This window comes from Narcine bancroftii, chromosome 4, assembly GCF_036971445.1.
Source record: "Narcine bancroftii isolate sNarBan1 chromosome 4, sNarBan1.hap1, whole genome shotgun sequence".
NCBI classification, from domain to species: Eukaryota; Metazoa; Chordata; class Chondrichthyes; order Torpediniformes; family Narcinidae; genus Narcine; species Narcine bancroftii.
In genome coordinates, this window is record NC_091472.1 from 33,019,112 (window position 1) to 33,035,390 (window position 16,279).

The 16,279-nt window shown below is 39.9% G+C and overlaps 1 protein-coding gene across 2 annotated transcripts in view; it reads left to right on the plus strand.

The window, feature by feature from the left end:
* LOC138760430 (apoptosis-stimulating of p53 protein 2-like) overlaps positions 1-16,279 on the plus strand; it is a 132,070-nt gene that overhangs the window by 78,567 nt on the left and 37,224 nt on the right. For both annotated transcript variants that reach the window (XM_069931013.1, XM_069931012.1), the window contains 4 exons: positions 5,066-5,306; positions 7,512-7,676; positions 10,578-10,729; positions 12,420-12,864. In XM_069931013.1, the coding sequence (XP_069787114.1) occupies positions 5,066-5,306; positions 7,512-7,676; positions 10,578-10,729; positions 12,420-12,864 (1,003 nt within the window). The remainder of the gene's footprint in view (positions 1-5,065; positions 5,307-7,511; positions 7,677-10,577; positions 10,730-12,419; positions 12,865-16,279) is intronic.

A 16,279-nucleotide genomic window follows, 5' to 3' on the forward strand; every position in this document is an offset into this window, starting at 1 on the left:
TCAGGTCTCTGGCACAGAGTCTGGTCTTGTAGCTAAGAAGGAAAGGGAGGAGAAGAGGCGAGGTGTATTAATAGGGAATTCTATAGTTAATGGAACAGATAAGAGGTTCTGTGGAAGAGATTAAATATCCCAGATTTTATGTTGTATCCCTGGAGCCAGGGTCCAAGATATCTCAGATCAAGGTCATAGCATTCTTAGGAGGGAGAGTGAGGAGCCAGATGTCATGGACCATATAGGGACCAATGACATTGGTAGGAAAGGTGAAGAGGTCCTGTAAGGAGAGTTCAGGGAGTTAGGCACAAGGGCAGGACCTCCAGAGTTGTGATCTCAGGATTGCTACCAGTGCCACGTACTATTGAGGTTAGAAATGGGAGGAATAATGCAGCTCAACACTTGGCTAAAGACATGGTGAACGAGGGAGGGCTTCAGGTTTCTGGATCATTGGGCTCTCTTCCAGGGAAGGTGGGACTGGTTCTGATGGGATGGCTTGCATCTGAACTGGAAGGGGACTAATATCCTTGGGGGAATGTTTGCTAGTGCTGCTCTGAGATGTTTAAACTAGACTTGCAGGGGATGGGAACCAGAGTGCCAGAGCAGATAGAGGAGTGGAGGAGGGAAAAGATGATGTGAAAATTACATGCACCATTGGAAGTCAATGGGTTGTACCTGGAGGAAATGTTATCAGGTACGTCTATTTCAATGCAAGATGTATTGTAGGAAAGGCAGATGAGCTTAGAGCATGGATTGGCATTTGGAATCATGACATTGTGGCCATTAGTGAAACTTGCTTGCAGGAGGGACAGGACTGGCAACTCAATGTTTCAGGCTTCTGTTACATCAGATGAGATAGAATGCTAGAGAAAGAGTCCCATTTCTCATCAGGGAAAATATCACAACTGTGCTCAGGCGGGACAGACCAGAGGGCTCATTCACTGAGCCTACATGGGTGGAGCTGAGGAATGAGGAAGGTTTGACCACTCTCATGAGGTATTATAGACCACCCATAGTCAACAAGAATTGGAGGAGCAAATTTGTAGAGAGATAGCAAACAGCTGCAGGAAATAAAAATTTGTGAGAGTAGGGGATTTTAACTTTCCATATTTTGACTGGGACTTCCATACTGTAAAAGGGTTGGATGGCTTGGTGTTTGTCAAATGTGTTCAAGAAAGTTTTCTAAATCAATACATTATATAGAGACACCAATTAGAGAGAGTGCAATACTGGATCTCCTTTTCGGGAATGAGATGGGGCAGGTGACAGAAGTATAGGTTGGGGAACATTTTGGGTCCAGTGATCAGAATGCCATTGGCTTAATTATGGAGAGGGATAGGACTGGTCTTTGGGTTGAGATTCTAAATTGGAGAAGAGCCAATTGAGGAAATGAGAAAGGAGCTAAAATGCATGGATTGGAATGTTGTTTTCTGGCAAGGATGTGCAAGGTAAGTGGAGGACCTTCAAAGGTGAAATTTTGAGAATACAGAGTTTGTATGTTCCTGTCAGGATTAAAAGCAAAGTTAGCAGGCATAGGGAACCTTGGTTTTCGAGGGGTATTGTGGATCTAGTTCAGAAGAAGAATGAGGTGTATAGCAGGTTTAGGCAACATAGAGCAAATGAGGTACTTGAGGTTTTACTTGCATTTTTTTTATACTCAATAAAGAAATCACAAAGGCTAAAAGAAGACATGCGGTTGCTTTGGCAGACAATGAGAAGGAAAATCCTAAGAGTTTCTACAGGTATATTAAGAGCAAAAGGATTGTAAGGGATAAAATTGGACTCCTCCGAGTGGTTGGCTTTGTATGTAGTCAAAAGAGATGGGGAATAAGTGAGTTTTTTTTCTTTGCTTTTCACTCAGAAAATGGGCATAGCCTTATGGGAAATAAGGAAAACAAGCAGTGAGGTTATGGAACCTATACAGATTAAAGAGGAGGGGGTGCTTGCTGTCTTAAAGCAAATAAGGATGGATAAATCCGCAAGGCCTGATGAGATATTCCCTCAGACCTTGAGGGAGGATAGTGTAGAAATTGCAGGTGCTCTGGCAGAAATATTTAAAATGTCCTTTGCCATGGGTGAGGTGCTGGAGGATGGGAGGGTAGGTTATGTTGTACTGTTGTTTAAAAAAGGCTTCCAAAGGTAACCCTGGAAGTTATTGGCCAGTGATCCTGACATCAGTAGTAGGAAATCATTGGAAGGTGTTCTAAGATATCGGATATACAATTATTTGGTAGTCAAAGACTGATTGGGGATTATCAACATGGCTTTGTGCGTGATGAGTCGTGTTTAACCATCTTGTAGAGTTTTTCGAGGAGGTTACTATGAAAATTGATGAAGAAAAGGCTGTGGATGTTGTTTACGTGGACTTTAGTAAGCCTGTTGACAATCTTCGCAAGGATTCTCCTAAATAGAATAATACTTAGTGTCGCCGAAAATGTTCTCCCAGAATCACAGTGCGGCTTTCGCGCAAACAGAGGAACTACTGACATGGTCTTTGCCCTCAGACAGCTCCAAGAAAAGTGCAGAGAACAAAACAAAGGACTCTATATCACCTTTGTTGACCTCACCAAAGCCTTCGACACCGTGAGTAGGAAAGGGCTTTGGCAAATACTAGAGCGCCTCGGATGCCCCCCAAAGTTCCTCAACATGGTCATCCAACTGCACGAAAACCAACAAGGTCAGGTCAGATACAGCATTGAGCTCTCTGAACCCTTCTCCATTAATAATGGCGTGAAGCAAGGCTGTGTTCTCGCACCAACCCTCTTTTCAATCTTCTTCAGCATGATGCTGAAACAAGCCATGAAAGACATCAACAATGAAGATGCTGTTTACATCCGGTACCGCACGGATGGCAGTCTCTTCAATCTGAGACGCCTGCAAACTCACACCAAGACACAAGAGCAACTTGTCCGTGAACTACTCTTTGCAGACGATATCGCTTTAGTTGCCCATTTAGAGCCAGCTCTTCAGCACTTGATGTCCTGTTTTGCGGAAACTGCCAAAATGTTTGGCCTGGAAGTCAGCCTGAAGAAAACTGAGGTCCTCCATCAGCCAGCTCCCCACCATGACTACCAGCACCCCCACATCTCCATCGGGCACACAAAACTCAAAACGGTCAACCAGTTTACCTATCTCGGCTGCACCATTTCATCGGATGCAAGGATCGACAACGAGATAGACAACAGACTCGCCAAGGCAAATGGCGCCTTTGGAAGACTACACAAAAGAATTTGGAAAAACAACCAACTGAAAAACCTCACAAAGATGAGCATATACAGAGCCGTTGTCATACCCACGCTCCTGTTTGGCTCCGAATCATGGGTCCTCTACTGGCATCACCTATGGCTCCTAGATCGCTTCCACCAGCGTTGTCTCCGCTCCATCCTCAACATTCATTGGAGCGAATTCATCTCCAACATCGAAGTACTCGAGATGGCAGAGGCCGACAGCATCGAATCCACACTGCTGAAGATCAAACTGCGCTGGGTAGGTCACGTCTCCAGAATGGAGGACCATCGCCTTCCCAAGATCGTGTTATATAGCGAGCTCTCCACTGGCCACCGAGACAGAGTTGCACCAAAGAAGAGGTACAAGGACTGCCTAAAGAAATCTCTTGGTGCCTGCCACATTGACCACCGCCAGTGGGCTGATATCACCTCAAACCGTGCATCTTGGCGCCTCACAGTTCGGCGGGCAGCAACCTCCTTTGAAGAAGACCGCAGAGCCCACCTCACTGACAAAAGACAAAAGAGGAAAAACCCAACACCCAACCCCAACCAACCAATTTTCCCTTGCAACCGTGTCTGCCTGTCCCGCATCGGACTTGTCAGCCACAAACGAGCCTGCAGCTGACGTGGACATTACCCCTCCATACATCTTCGTCCGCGAAGCCAAGCTAAAGAAAGAAGTAAGCCTGTTGACAAGATCCTCCATGGGAGGTTAGTCGGGAAGGTTCAGACGTTTGGTATTCATGATGAAATAGTGAACTGGATTCTCCAATGGCTGGTCTGGAGAAGCTAGTAAGTAGTGGCGGATGATTGCTTCTCAGACTAGAGGACTGTGACTTGTGGTGTGCTTCGGGGATCAGTGCTGGGATCATTGTTGTTTGTCATCTATATTAAGGGTGGTAATGTGGTAAATTGAATCAGCAATTTTGCAGATGACATGAAAATTGGAATTGTTATGGACATTGAAGAAGGCTTTCAGGCAGAGGGATCTGGACCAGCTGAAAAAATGGGCTACAAAATGGCAGATGGAATTTAATGTAGTCAAGTGTGAGGTATTGCATTTTGGAAGGACAAACCAAGAAAGGACATACACAGTAAATGGTAGAGCATTGAGGAGTGGAGTACAACAGAGGGATCTGAGTATGCAGATACATAATTCCTCAAAAGTGATATCACAGGTGGATAGGGTTGTAAAAAGACCTTTTGGCATTTTGGTCTTCACAAATCAAAGTATTGAGTATAGGACCTGGGAGATTATGGTACAGTTGAATTGGTGAGGCCAAATTTGGAGTATTGTGTGCAGTTCTGGTCATCTAAATATAGTTAAGATTTTAATAAGATAGAAAGAGTGCAGAGAAGATTTACTAGCATGTTGCCCAGATTTCAGAAACTGAGTTACAGGGAAAGGTTAAACAGGTTAGGACTTTATTCCCTGGAGTGTAGAAGAATGAGGGAAGATTTGATAGAGGTATTTAAAATTATGAGGGGGATAGACAAAGTAATGTAGGTAGGCTTTTTCCACCGAGTGTAGGTGAGATACAAACCAGAGGACATGGGTTAAGGGTGAAAGGGGAAAAAGTTTGGGGAGAACTTTTTCACACAGAGAGTGGTGGGAGAGTGAAATGAGCATCCAGCTGAATTGGTGAATGCAGGCTTAATTTTAACATTTAAGAGGAATTTGGACAGATACATGCATGGCAGAGGTATGGAGGGCTATGGACTAGGCAAAAAAAAAGTTTGGCACAGACTAGAAGAGGCCTGTTTCTATGCTATAATATTCTATTGTTCTAATTGCTGAAATTGATCAAGAAATAAACATGTCAATTGACTGCATTTTTGTTTTTTAGGTTTCATCTGACAAGAATATTCCACAACCACTGGTATCTTCTGCACCCAGCCGTGTGGCTGCAGTTGGACCCTATATCCAGTCATCTACCCTGCCACGTGCTCCACAAAAACTTGAGCTCCTTGTGAAGTCAGCCTTTCCTAATGGATCCTCCACTTTACCAAGTGTGCAAGCACATACTGTTTCAGTGAATGTCCAGACTCCAGTGAAATCTGGTATTCCTGTTGTGAAAGCGCCAACTGGTAAGCAACCAAATCTTTTTCTCCCTTCCTGGGCTTGTGGGTGATAGTTATTAAATTTAAGTTTTAAATAAATTTTAATTTCAAATTAACTTTTAGATTTAGCCATACTGCATGGTAACAGGCCATTTCGGCCCACGAGCCCATGCTGCTCAACTTACACCCAATATACCTATAACCCCGGTACATTTCGAACAGTGGGAGAGAACTGGAGCTCCCAGGGAAAACCCATGCAGACATGGGGAGAAGGTGCAAACTCCTCACAGACCTATGCGGGTTTCGAACCCCAGTTACAAATACTGGTGCCTTAAAGGTGTTGCACTAACAGCTACGCAACCTTGCTGCCCAAAATTTAAATTACAGAAATACTCCTGGTATCTGGAATTCAAGTTACCAGCAAAAAAAATTGAAGAAAATAATTAGTTAAAAAAATATGGAAGTTTAAAATTGTTACACCTCATTGTTAGTTTGCCAATCAATCAACATACAATCTCAAGCAATCATAAAATTCATTTATCCACTATCTACCAATCCCCATAGGTGCAGAAAACCAGAGGTTTTACTGTATTAAATGCAATCAAAAGCAAAATGATTTTTAAAAATTGCAATCATTCCTTTGGTTTTTCATCTATTGAGTTAAAATATGCATTGTGTTCTTGGATCTCTGCCTTTGTATGGTCATGATATTGTAACATCATGAGGGTATGGAAGAACTTAAACTTTGAGCCAGTTATTTTTGAGTTTCCATTTTCAGTATTTCCTGTAATAAATTGCTATTGCCCATTGTAAATTTGAATAAATGTGTCAACATTGTCGCTATTTATTTGAACAATTCATGTTGATGTAAAGTGACATCAAAGTTGGTCTAAGATTGGGCAACTAGAAAATGTGGAATGAAACAAATTCAGTTCACTATTTTGATGTCTCTTGAATGTGCCAATTCTTAGATGAATCTTTCACACTCTTGGGCTGTATGAGTTTCAGCTCCTAAACCTCTTCAAGTCTCCCCTATGTAAAGCTGTGCACGATCCTGATTTGGAAGATTTTGGCTATTATTTCATCATGAAATAAATTCAGACAATATTTTCATGCCCTTTTACCCCTTTAATGTGCCAATTCTTAGATGAATCTCCAAATTAACATTTTTGTTCTGGATGCGTTAAAGCTCCTAAAACCCTTGATCAAGTCTCCTGAGGACAGATGAGAGAAATTTTCAAGATGCTCTCTTTCCTACTTTTATATATAAAAAAAGTTATAACTTTGTTTTGTGAGATGGTGAGAATATGTCATACTTGTGTATGGAGGCCTAGAATTTAAGAACATTTTGGAATTGTCTCAATGCACTGGTTATGAACAGGCGTGACTTAACCAGCAACATTTTTTTAAAGTTGAGTTCCTAATTTCAAATAATCTTGGCTGCAAATGATATATGAGGGTGTTGCAAAATGTAATATCTGTGGGTAGTCTCAGCATTGCCTTAAGGTCTTGCTGATGAGCGTTAAAACAAAATGCTAAAATCCTCCAATAAGCATTAATTTCTTGGTCACAATACTGGGTAATTGTTTGGAATGACATGGAGGAGGGGTGGATTGAGTATGAACATAAAAAGATGATTGTATGCATAAATGTTATAAAGGTCATTTATTCCCTTCATTCCTTCTTGAATTAGCAGTTGAGTAAAATGCAAAATAAAAGTAAGGTTTGATTTATTTTGAAGTTTAAAATCCAATGTCCCCAATTTGGACTTTTAAACATTTTGTAAGGTACTCGTTTCTGTGTAAGTGGCTAGTTTTGTCCAAGTATTGGAAAGCTAATCACATTTTTCCTTTTATATGTATATAAATACAAAATATATTTTAATCATCAACTTTTGTTTCCCAGGCTTCACAAATCAGATATTATCTTGCAGATAAAGTTGCAGATGACTTTAAAATCTGAAAATTAAAAAAGCCATCGGCAATTACTGTGTATTTAATTATTTTGGATATTCACAATGAGAAGCTTTCATGAACTATTAAAGTGTGCAGTTACTGGTTGTGCTGGTTACAGTGGTTGTGAATTGCAAATTAACTAGGCCTGGGTCAGCCAACAGAAGGTATTATTGTCCCTTTTCGAGGTTACAGTCACCCAAAATTCCATTAAGTCACTGCAACATTGACTACTTCTGTTCTCAAAACACTTGTAGCAGTTACTTTTTCTTGTTCTCAGCTGGCATTGTGACTCAGGCACATTCGCAGACGCCACCTCAGTCTGGTCCCGAAAGGAAAGAGTTGAGTTTTGGTCTTCCTGTTCGTCAGTCTTCAACAACAGCTTCCTTGAATGTTAGTTCTTCAAACCTGTCCAGAGGCGCAGCAGTGCCTAATGCAGGTCAAGGTAACATTTATTTCTTCCTTTTACTTTTTGATTTTCTGAAAGCCCAGTGCATTACATTCTTTGCACAATTAGATTGTTTATACATTATTCTAGAATAATTAGTCTGTTCATTTTTGCTCTGAAGCAAATGGCTTTTAGAATCTAATGTGTGGAATTGAATCCAACATCACGCACTTGCTTGGATCCCAGACAAGGGAAGCATTTATTGACCATCCCAGTTGTCCTTGAAAAGGATTAAGGATGGCTATTTCACCTCTAGTTTGAGGTAACTCTAGGGGTTTTATGGGATCTACAAATTCGGCCCCACAGTTGGGGTGTTGTGGGAGGTGGTGAGCTCCTTCAGCTTTTCCTGCTCCATGTCCCTTGTCAAAAGAATTGAGATTCACGGTCTTTCTTTGAATGTCTTCTATTTTGATTAATCAGGAGCCAGGTATTAACACCACTGAGATAGAAAGTTTTTTATTTGCAAGAATGCTATGAGAACACCCTTGAAGTGGTTTCTATCTTTGTATTCACTTACCATAAAGGAGCTTGGAGTGGAGTATCTATTCTGGGAGTCTGGTCTTGGATAGGCATATAAGATGTTATTGATTTTTTTGAGAATCCATGTCCAAAGGCTATTTTCTCCTCTCTGCTACCACTTCCTGATATTTTACCTTCAGCAAAGGTCAGAATTGATCCAATTAAATTGGTCTCCATCATTTGTAATATTTGAAACATGGTGCATCTTCAAATTCATGTATTTTGAATTGTTTATTCACTTTATAAGATGTAAATTTCTCTGACAAGAACAGCAGTTATTACTCATCAAAATTGTGCTTTGAAAGATGATGGTCAGGCGTCTTGAATGATTGCAGATCTTTTGGTAAAGGTATTGAGAGGGCATTCTAGGATTTGGACCCAGCAACAATAAAAAAATTTACTTATTTCCAAATCAGCTTTGCAATTTGGATGAGAAATGTAGGTAGTGAGGTTCCATGCATATTATGCTGTTCTTCTTGGCGATAGTTAGACACAGCCTTGTCGATATTGGTAACGGAGGGAATGAATGTATGTGGTGTCATGCATGAGGTTAGTCAAGTGAGACTTAGATTATATAACCATATAACCATTTACAGCACGGAAACAGGCCATGTCGGCCCTTCAAGTCCATACCAGTTCACTTGAACAACTCCACTAGCTCCTCCGCAAACTCCTGAGGAAGTAGAGGCTTTCTTCATGATGCCATTGGTGTGTTGGTTCCAGGAAAGATCTTCCGAGATAGTGACTCCCAAGAACCTCAAATCTGAAATTACTTTGGTGTTCAACTTGAAACTGTCTATCATAAACACGAAATTGTTGTCAGGAACCAAACCTTTTGAGAAAAATTGTTATCCAGTGTGTTCGAACCTACCTCAGGAAAGATGCAATAATGTTAATCTATTTTAGATTTGTTAGAGCTGCACTCATCCAAATAAGTTGAAAGTATTCCATTGTACTCCTGATATAACTTGTAGGTGGAGGTACAATATGGTGGTACAGAAGGTGACTCACTTTTTGCAAGATGCCCAGCCTTTGGCTGCAGAATGACTGATCCAATTAGATTTATCAGCTGCATGTGTATAGTTTGTGGAAAGTGGTGAGAATAAGCATCCAGATTTTCTAAATAGAGGTATAGTGAATGGATGTTGCAATTAAATTTTATGAAGTACTGGTACGTTATGATCTATGCGACTTAAGTCCGTCCACTCGTATGACCAAAATTTAAAAAAAAATTACTGAAAAGGTAGTAAACTCCCTCATTCCCACTGCTGCCAGGAGCCTGAGATGGTGGCGGGTAACCAGGGGCAGTGACGTCACCTTGCAACTTATGTTCTATGTTGTGATTTGGAATGCATGCACAGATTGCGCTCTCTCTCTTTCCCTCTCTTCCTCCCTCCCCACCCCCACTTAATCTCTGTCTCCCTTTCTAGCGGTGGGTCTCTCTGCGGAAAATAACACCTCCCGCGAGAGGTTGGCCGTGACGGCCGCCATTTTGTATTTGACAAACTATAACAGGAATACAGGGCAATTCCAACGCGTCCATTCTGAGATATGACCGGTTGGCTAGAACGGAACACTGACATATGTCGGAGAGTATCTGCTCTGATTAGGTCACAGCTGTACATATACCTTTTCTTTGAAGACTTTAGAGAGGGTGCAGAAGAAATTTACCAAAATGATTCTGTGAGTGCAGGATTTTTTTGATTAGAGTGGAGGAACTGGAGGTATTCTTGGAACAGAAGCGATTGAAAGAGATCAGAGGTATTTGCAATCATATAGAGTATAGACAGAGTGGACCAAGATGAACTCTTCCCATTGATTGGAGCAGAGAGATGAGCAGGGAACAATGAAGTTGACCAGGAAATGTGCGTGGTTTTTTTTTGCCATAATTGGTCCAGGTAATACTGGAGGCAGGATCAATTGTTCTATTCAAAAGGGAACTGGATGAATATCTCTCTGCAGGTTTATGGGAGAAGGGCTCACTAGATTGTTTTAATTATGGGAGAAGGGCTCACTCGATTGTTTTAATATACCGGTAGTTTAATTGAGGAATCCATGGGTTGATTGTCTCTTTGTGGTGATGTGCAAAATAATAAACAAACCACTTTATAGTTAATAAATTTAAAGTCTCCTAAGGAAGGGTAAACTTTAGCAATTAATGGAAAAAATTGAAATTCTCTAACCAAAATTTACCAAGAGAATCTGATTATCAGCTCCTTCAGTGTTATTTATTGAATGTTAAAATAGGCTTAAAATCCCAAAGTCTTCAGGTTTTTTAACTGGTTCTCATTGCATCCACTGGCATTTACAGTATCTTTTATTTGACATTGAAAATTGCTGAGTTAAATGGCTGATCTTTTTTTAAATTCCTCCCATCAGTTGGTGATGGTGATGTTGTGATGAGAGACAAGAATGATAAGAGAGTACGTTGTTTTTCCATGTTTGAGTCCATGGATCCATCTGCAGTAATTCCATCTTCGGGAACGCTCAGGAAAAACCAGAGCAGTGAGGATCTTCTGCAGGAAATTCAGGTATAGAAGCAAAAAATAATGCATTTTATGTCATGGCAAAATGTATAGCATCGGTATCCTTCCCTCTGAATTATAAAGTGTAATGCAAATGACAGATTTTGATAACTGATACAATTTTGCCCATTCATTTTTTAAACAATCTAGTTGAACCCTAACACAATAGATTTCAAAATCTTGACAAGTTATATAAAAAAATATTTTAATGTGCTTTAATTTATATGGCTGTTTATTTTAAGTAGAGTTTGAATCTTGTCTCAAACATTTCACATAAATTTTCCTTCTGCAGTCAAACTTGGGTTGAAGATGCATCTTTCTAAAACTTAGTGAGGTAATACGCTTTGTTTCAAAAAACAGTTTGAATACAATTTATTTTTATAAATCATATTTTCTTAACTGACAAATGGCACATGATAAAATAATCCAGCTGGCCATGATACCTAATTGTCCCAATATATGTAAAAATTCATAATTTGTGATGAATTGAGAACTAAAGAATTTTTCATATTGCATCTCTTGTGAAGAAAGGAATAAAAATTATTTCTGAATGGAATTTTTATGATTTAAAATATGATGTTTACTTATGAGAAGGAAGGAGGTTATTCAGCCCATGGATTCTATGCTCATTCGCAGAGAACATTTCCATCAGTCCACCTCCATAACTTATTTCCCTGTGACCTGTTCTCACTTTCTCTCTCTCTCTTGCACTCTCATGCCCATCAAATCTCATCCATTTTCTTGCTTTGTATACTAAAAACAGTTTACACTGGTCAATTAATATATGACATGAATTTGGGATATTGGTGGAAATGAGCATTTGGAAGAAACCCATATGGTTACTGGAACAACTTGCAGTTACTAGAGCTGTGCGGCAATTAAGCAGGAACCAAACTGGTATCTTCAGAATGACAGCATTACTTAATAGCGGTAATCTATACATTATTTAGGCATTCATAAACTTTTCTCAGTGAAATATTTCAGAAATATATGGAATCAATTTCATAATATAATTGAAAATAAAATTGTTATTTAAAATGAAGTGGAATGCTTTGGCAATCAGTCATAGTCAGATTTGAGATGGTAATGAATATTGTAATGCTAAATAGTACTCTTAATTACTAATACAGGATGGCGGGGGTGGGGGGGGGGGTGATGCTGAATAAGGATCTTCTAGCAATGGAATTGCAAAATTGAGAGGAGTGGGAAAGTGCCAAAATTGTGCTAGTAGAAGTGTCTGAGATTAGGTAAAATGAGGCAAGTGAGTAATTTAAAGGCATGACCAATTTTGAAAATTTGAGAAAAAGCACTTTGTTAAGTATGGATGCGGATTCAGTATCAAATTGAGATTTATATGGAACACAAAATTGGAAGGTAATGGGGAGATATTGAGATCTCTGTACCCAGATCTGGTAAAGGCTCTTCAATGTTGCCATTGGGATTATATGCTATCCTACTGGTCATACCTCAATTTATGCATGTTTTATGATGCAAATCATTCATAATATGTATCAGCCAAAGATGGTAGCCATGCAGGAGATGCAGCTTATTACCAAGAAGGAAATTTGTCTGCAAGGTTAGTGGCTAATTTATGAATTACAAGGTAGTGTTTAAACAAAAGATCCAGATGAATAGAAATTATAACTTTTAAAACGTTTTGATTCTGATACAATTTTATTGTTATTTTAACTTTCAGACTGGGAATAAGAATGTGGTTAAAGTACCACCTCCTGTTCCAACTAAACCCAAGCAGATCTCATTGCCCTTTTTTGGACCATCTGGATTAGCTACTACAGCAGAGAGTAAGCCTGAGTGCAGCCCACAGACATTAACTGGGACTGGAGGCATCATGGTCAATAAACTGAAGCCAACCCAGACTGCAGGACCACAGCAAATGCAACATTGTGCCTCAAATGCACAAATTCAGCCAGCTCTGGAGGCACCTCCTGCAGCTACAGTTCGACCTTTTACCCCACAACCATCTAAAGATCCACCATCTCAGCCACTAAGAAAACCGGAGACAGTGGCTGCCAGTTCTATCTATACAATGTACACCCAACAACAAGCTCCAAGCAAAAACTTACAGCAGGCTTTTCAGAGTACCCTGTCCAAAGTGCAACAACGGCCACACTTCACAAGTGGTAAGTAATGTTAATTTATCTTGAGCTTTTAACTGGTTTGAATTGAATTTGCAAATTTTATTGTTTATTCTTCCCAGTCTAATTGGTTGCATTATGTGTAGTGTTCGAAGATAATCTTCCACTTTTCCTATTGAAAGTTTCCTTTAATATCATGTAATAATACAGAACATGAAATTATCTTCTGCCTGTCTTAAGGCAAAGTGTAGCCATAAGTATCTACTGGTGCCCCATTTAGTATGAGAGAAAGAGAAGCAAAAGAGAGTCCACTGAGTTTCTGTGGATTCACGTCCAGTACTCCCATAGCCTCTGCAGCCACACAGACTCCTGTTTTATCCATTGACAACCCAAGCTCCAGATCCAAACCTCCGATATGATCAGGAAGCCTTTATCGCTTGAGGCACTTCAGGACCCCTTCTTGCCTTCAACACCCTTTCAAATCCTGATTCCAGTACCTAGATCCGATGATCCAATCTCCAGAAGCCTGCAGCTCGTGTAAGTCACCTGACTGTGTCGCCTGCAGCCTATGTGGCTCTCCAGAGTTGTCTCCTCTGCTTCTTAACAGGGGTTGTTCTCTCGGTTTATGATGCCCTGCACTGATCCACTGCTGCCCAGCCCGAGTGCTATCATCTTGGGCACAGACCTCCACAATTGCAGGATTTTACTCACTAACACCATTGGCTCCTTTAACAGGCCTTTTAAACCTGTACACAGCCATCATCATTAGGGCTGGGCGATTGAACCTTATGGGGCAGTGCTGTGTCTCCATTCTCCTTGGGGGGGGCATACCAGCAGCAGCACCGCCATTGCTTTCTGTTAAAAGTGTTTTCGTTGAAGATGTTAAATTTTTGAAAAATGGTGCATTTGAGAATTAAATAAAGGGTTAAAGCCCATGCCATATTATTTAGAACTCAAATGTCAAGTGAATTTTTCTGTACTACTTTTCAATTCTGCATGTTGTCACCTAGCTTTGTGATTAGCTCTTCAAAGACTGGACTTATTGAGTCAAACATGTACATTTGAATATAATGTAATATAATATATTTTATATTATATAAATGTTTTTAAAGGAGATAGATTGTGGGGGTTTAGTGTAGGTCACACACAAACAAATACTTCACAAAACAGATCTCAAAGTGAAGACATTGAGGCACCAGTAATTTTGCAGAAACTTTGAAGAACTCATATGGAGACTTCACAAGTCGGTGTTAATTGGACTGATGTCATGGAGTAATGGACTATTGTTCTAAAAGCAGCAGGCTCAGAAGATTGGGCCTGGAGCCTTGGGGGGGGGGGGGGGGGGTCATGTGGTTTTGCAAGCAGAGAGAGAGAAAAACATTTGATTCTTTAGAGAGAGAGAATTCAGTTGGGGTTTTGCAGTGGCTTTTGAGACTGGAACATGACAAGCTGGGCAGCTTGTTGAAGACTCAATTTTGGAAGGTGGTTGTGAGTTCTGAGTTCAGCCTGGTGAAAACCCTTGTGGTCCTTAAAAGAAGAAATGACTGGCTAAAGTGTTTACCTGAAATAAGGGAAACAAGAGGAATTTTGTGGTGACCTGGAAGAAGAGGTTATCATTTGGAAAACCCATGATGGGGCAAGTTTCTTTGGAAAGACACTGAAGTATTGAATGTGGGAAATCTGTTTATGTGTGTCCAACGAGCTCTCTGAAACCAACTAGAACCTTCTTGAGTGGTAGCCATTTACCTTTTCACCAGAACCTGATGAAAATTCATAAATGTTAAATTCCGTGGACAGTATCAGAATTGCCTGATACCGGTGATTTGGAGGAGTGAAAAGTGAGATTGGTCTGTAAATGAAAGAACTTTCCTGAACAAATACACATTACATACATGTGTGCTTAGAATTAAAGGGGGGAGGGGGAATTAAGTTAATAGTAATAAGTTATAGTTTGATTCTGTTTTTAAGTTTAAAGAAAATTAAAAGCAACTTCTGTTTAAGTAACCATTTTTCTTGGTGAATTTCTATTACTGCTGGGTTTTGGGGTCCTCTGGGCCCATAACACTAATCATTCCTAAATTTCTAGTTAATTTTGACCATGGAACATTTTCATTTCATTTTTCTGACCCTTCGATGGTATGAGAAATGATCATACACACTGTTTATTTAATGTATAAGTTGACCTTGAGATGTCGGGTCCCCATTTTCAACCTTATTTTCATGATTTTATCATATATCTGGCGAATGTTGACCCCGTCCCCCCAAAAATAATCATGATGACTGTGCTGTTGAGAGTTGTCTGAGGGAGGTTGTTATCATGGAGCCTCCAACAAAAAGATGAAAGAATGAAGTGAGTTTTAAGAAATGGCCAAGAATCCAGCAACTGTACTGCTGCAAGAAAATTTGAGATACATGAGAAGTTGGTAAGAGATTGGAGAAAGAAAGAAGATACTTTAAGAAAAATACCAAAGAAACAATGTTCAATGAGAAGAGAACTCCTTCGTTGGCCAGAATTGGAAAATCACGTCTCAGCATGGGTACGTGAACAGAGGCAAGATTGGTACATAGTCACGTGAAATAAAATAAGAGCATTTGCTCTGAAGTGGGCAAAGTCGCACCCAGAACTCCGTAAAGATTTTCAAGGAACTGTAGGCTCGTGCAACTGTTTCATGTACAGGAAAAATTTGGTATTATGACAAAAAACAAAAATTGCTCAGAGACTACCAAAAGATCTTGATCATTAAGTTGTAAATTTTCACCAGATTATTATACAGAACCAGTTTGGATTGGCAAATATCGGAAACATGGACGAAACCCCTATGAATTTCAACAGGATAGGCAACAAAACAGTGGAATGGAAAGGTGTGAAAACTGCAAGCCAGAGTATGGGCCATGAAAGTGCCAGGTTTACCGTGGTGTTATCATGCATGACCGATGGGACAAAGTTAAAACCCATAGTAATCTTTAAGTGCAAACTTAAACTTAAAATAAAATTCCTAGCAAGCATTTTTGTACATTTTCATGAAAAAGGATGTTTGGATGAAAGTGGTGTAAAATTATGGATAGAAAATGTGTGGAACAAGCAGCCAGGTGGTTACACAAGGAACGGAGTTTGCTCGTCTGGGATATATTTTGTAGCCATTTAACCAAGAACATTAAAAGTAGATTGGCACTAAATAATACTTATATGGTGGCTATCCCAGGTGGTTTGACATCTCTATTGCAACCTTTAGATGCCTGCTTGAACAACCCATTCAAAGACCATGTGCATCACGAATGGAATACTTGGATGACAAGTGCAGAAAAATTGTTCACAAAAAGCAGGGCAATGTGTGCTGCATCATTTGATGTGCTGTGTGATTTTGGTCTGAGCATAAGATTAGGTGAAAGTAGAGACGAATAAAATAGTTTAAAAAGTGTGGTATCTCTATTGGAAAGGATGGTACAGAAGACGATTTAT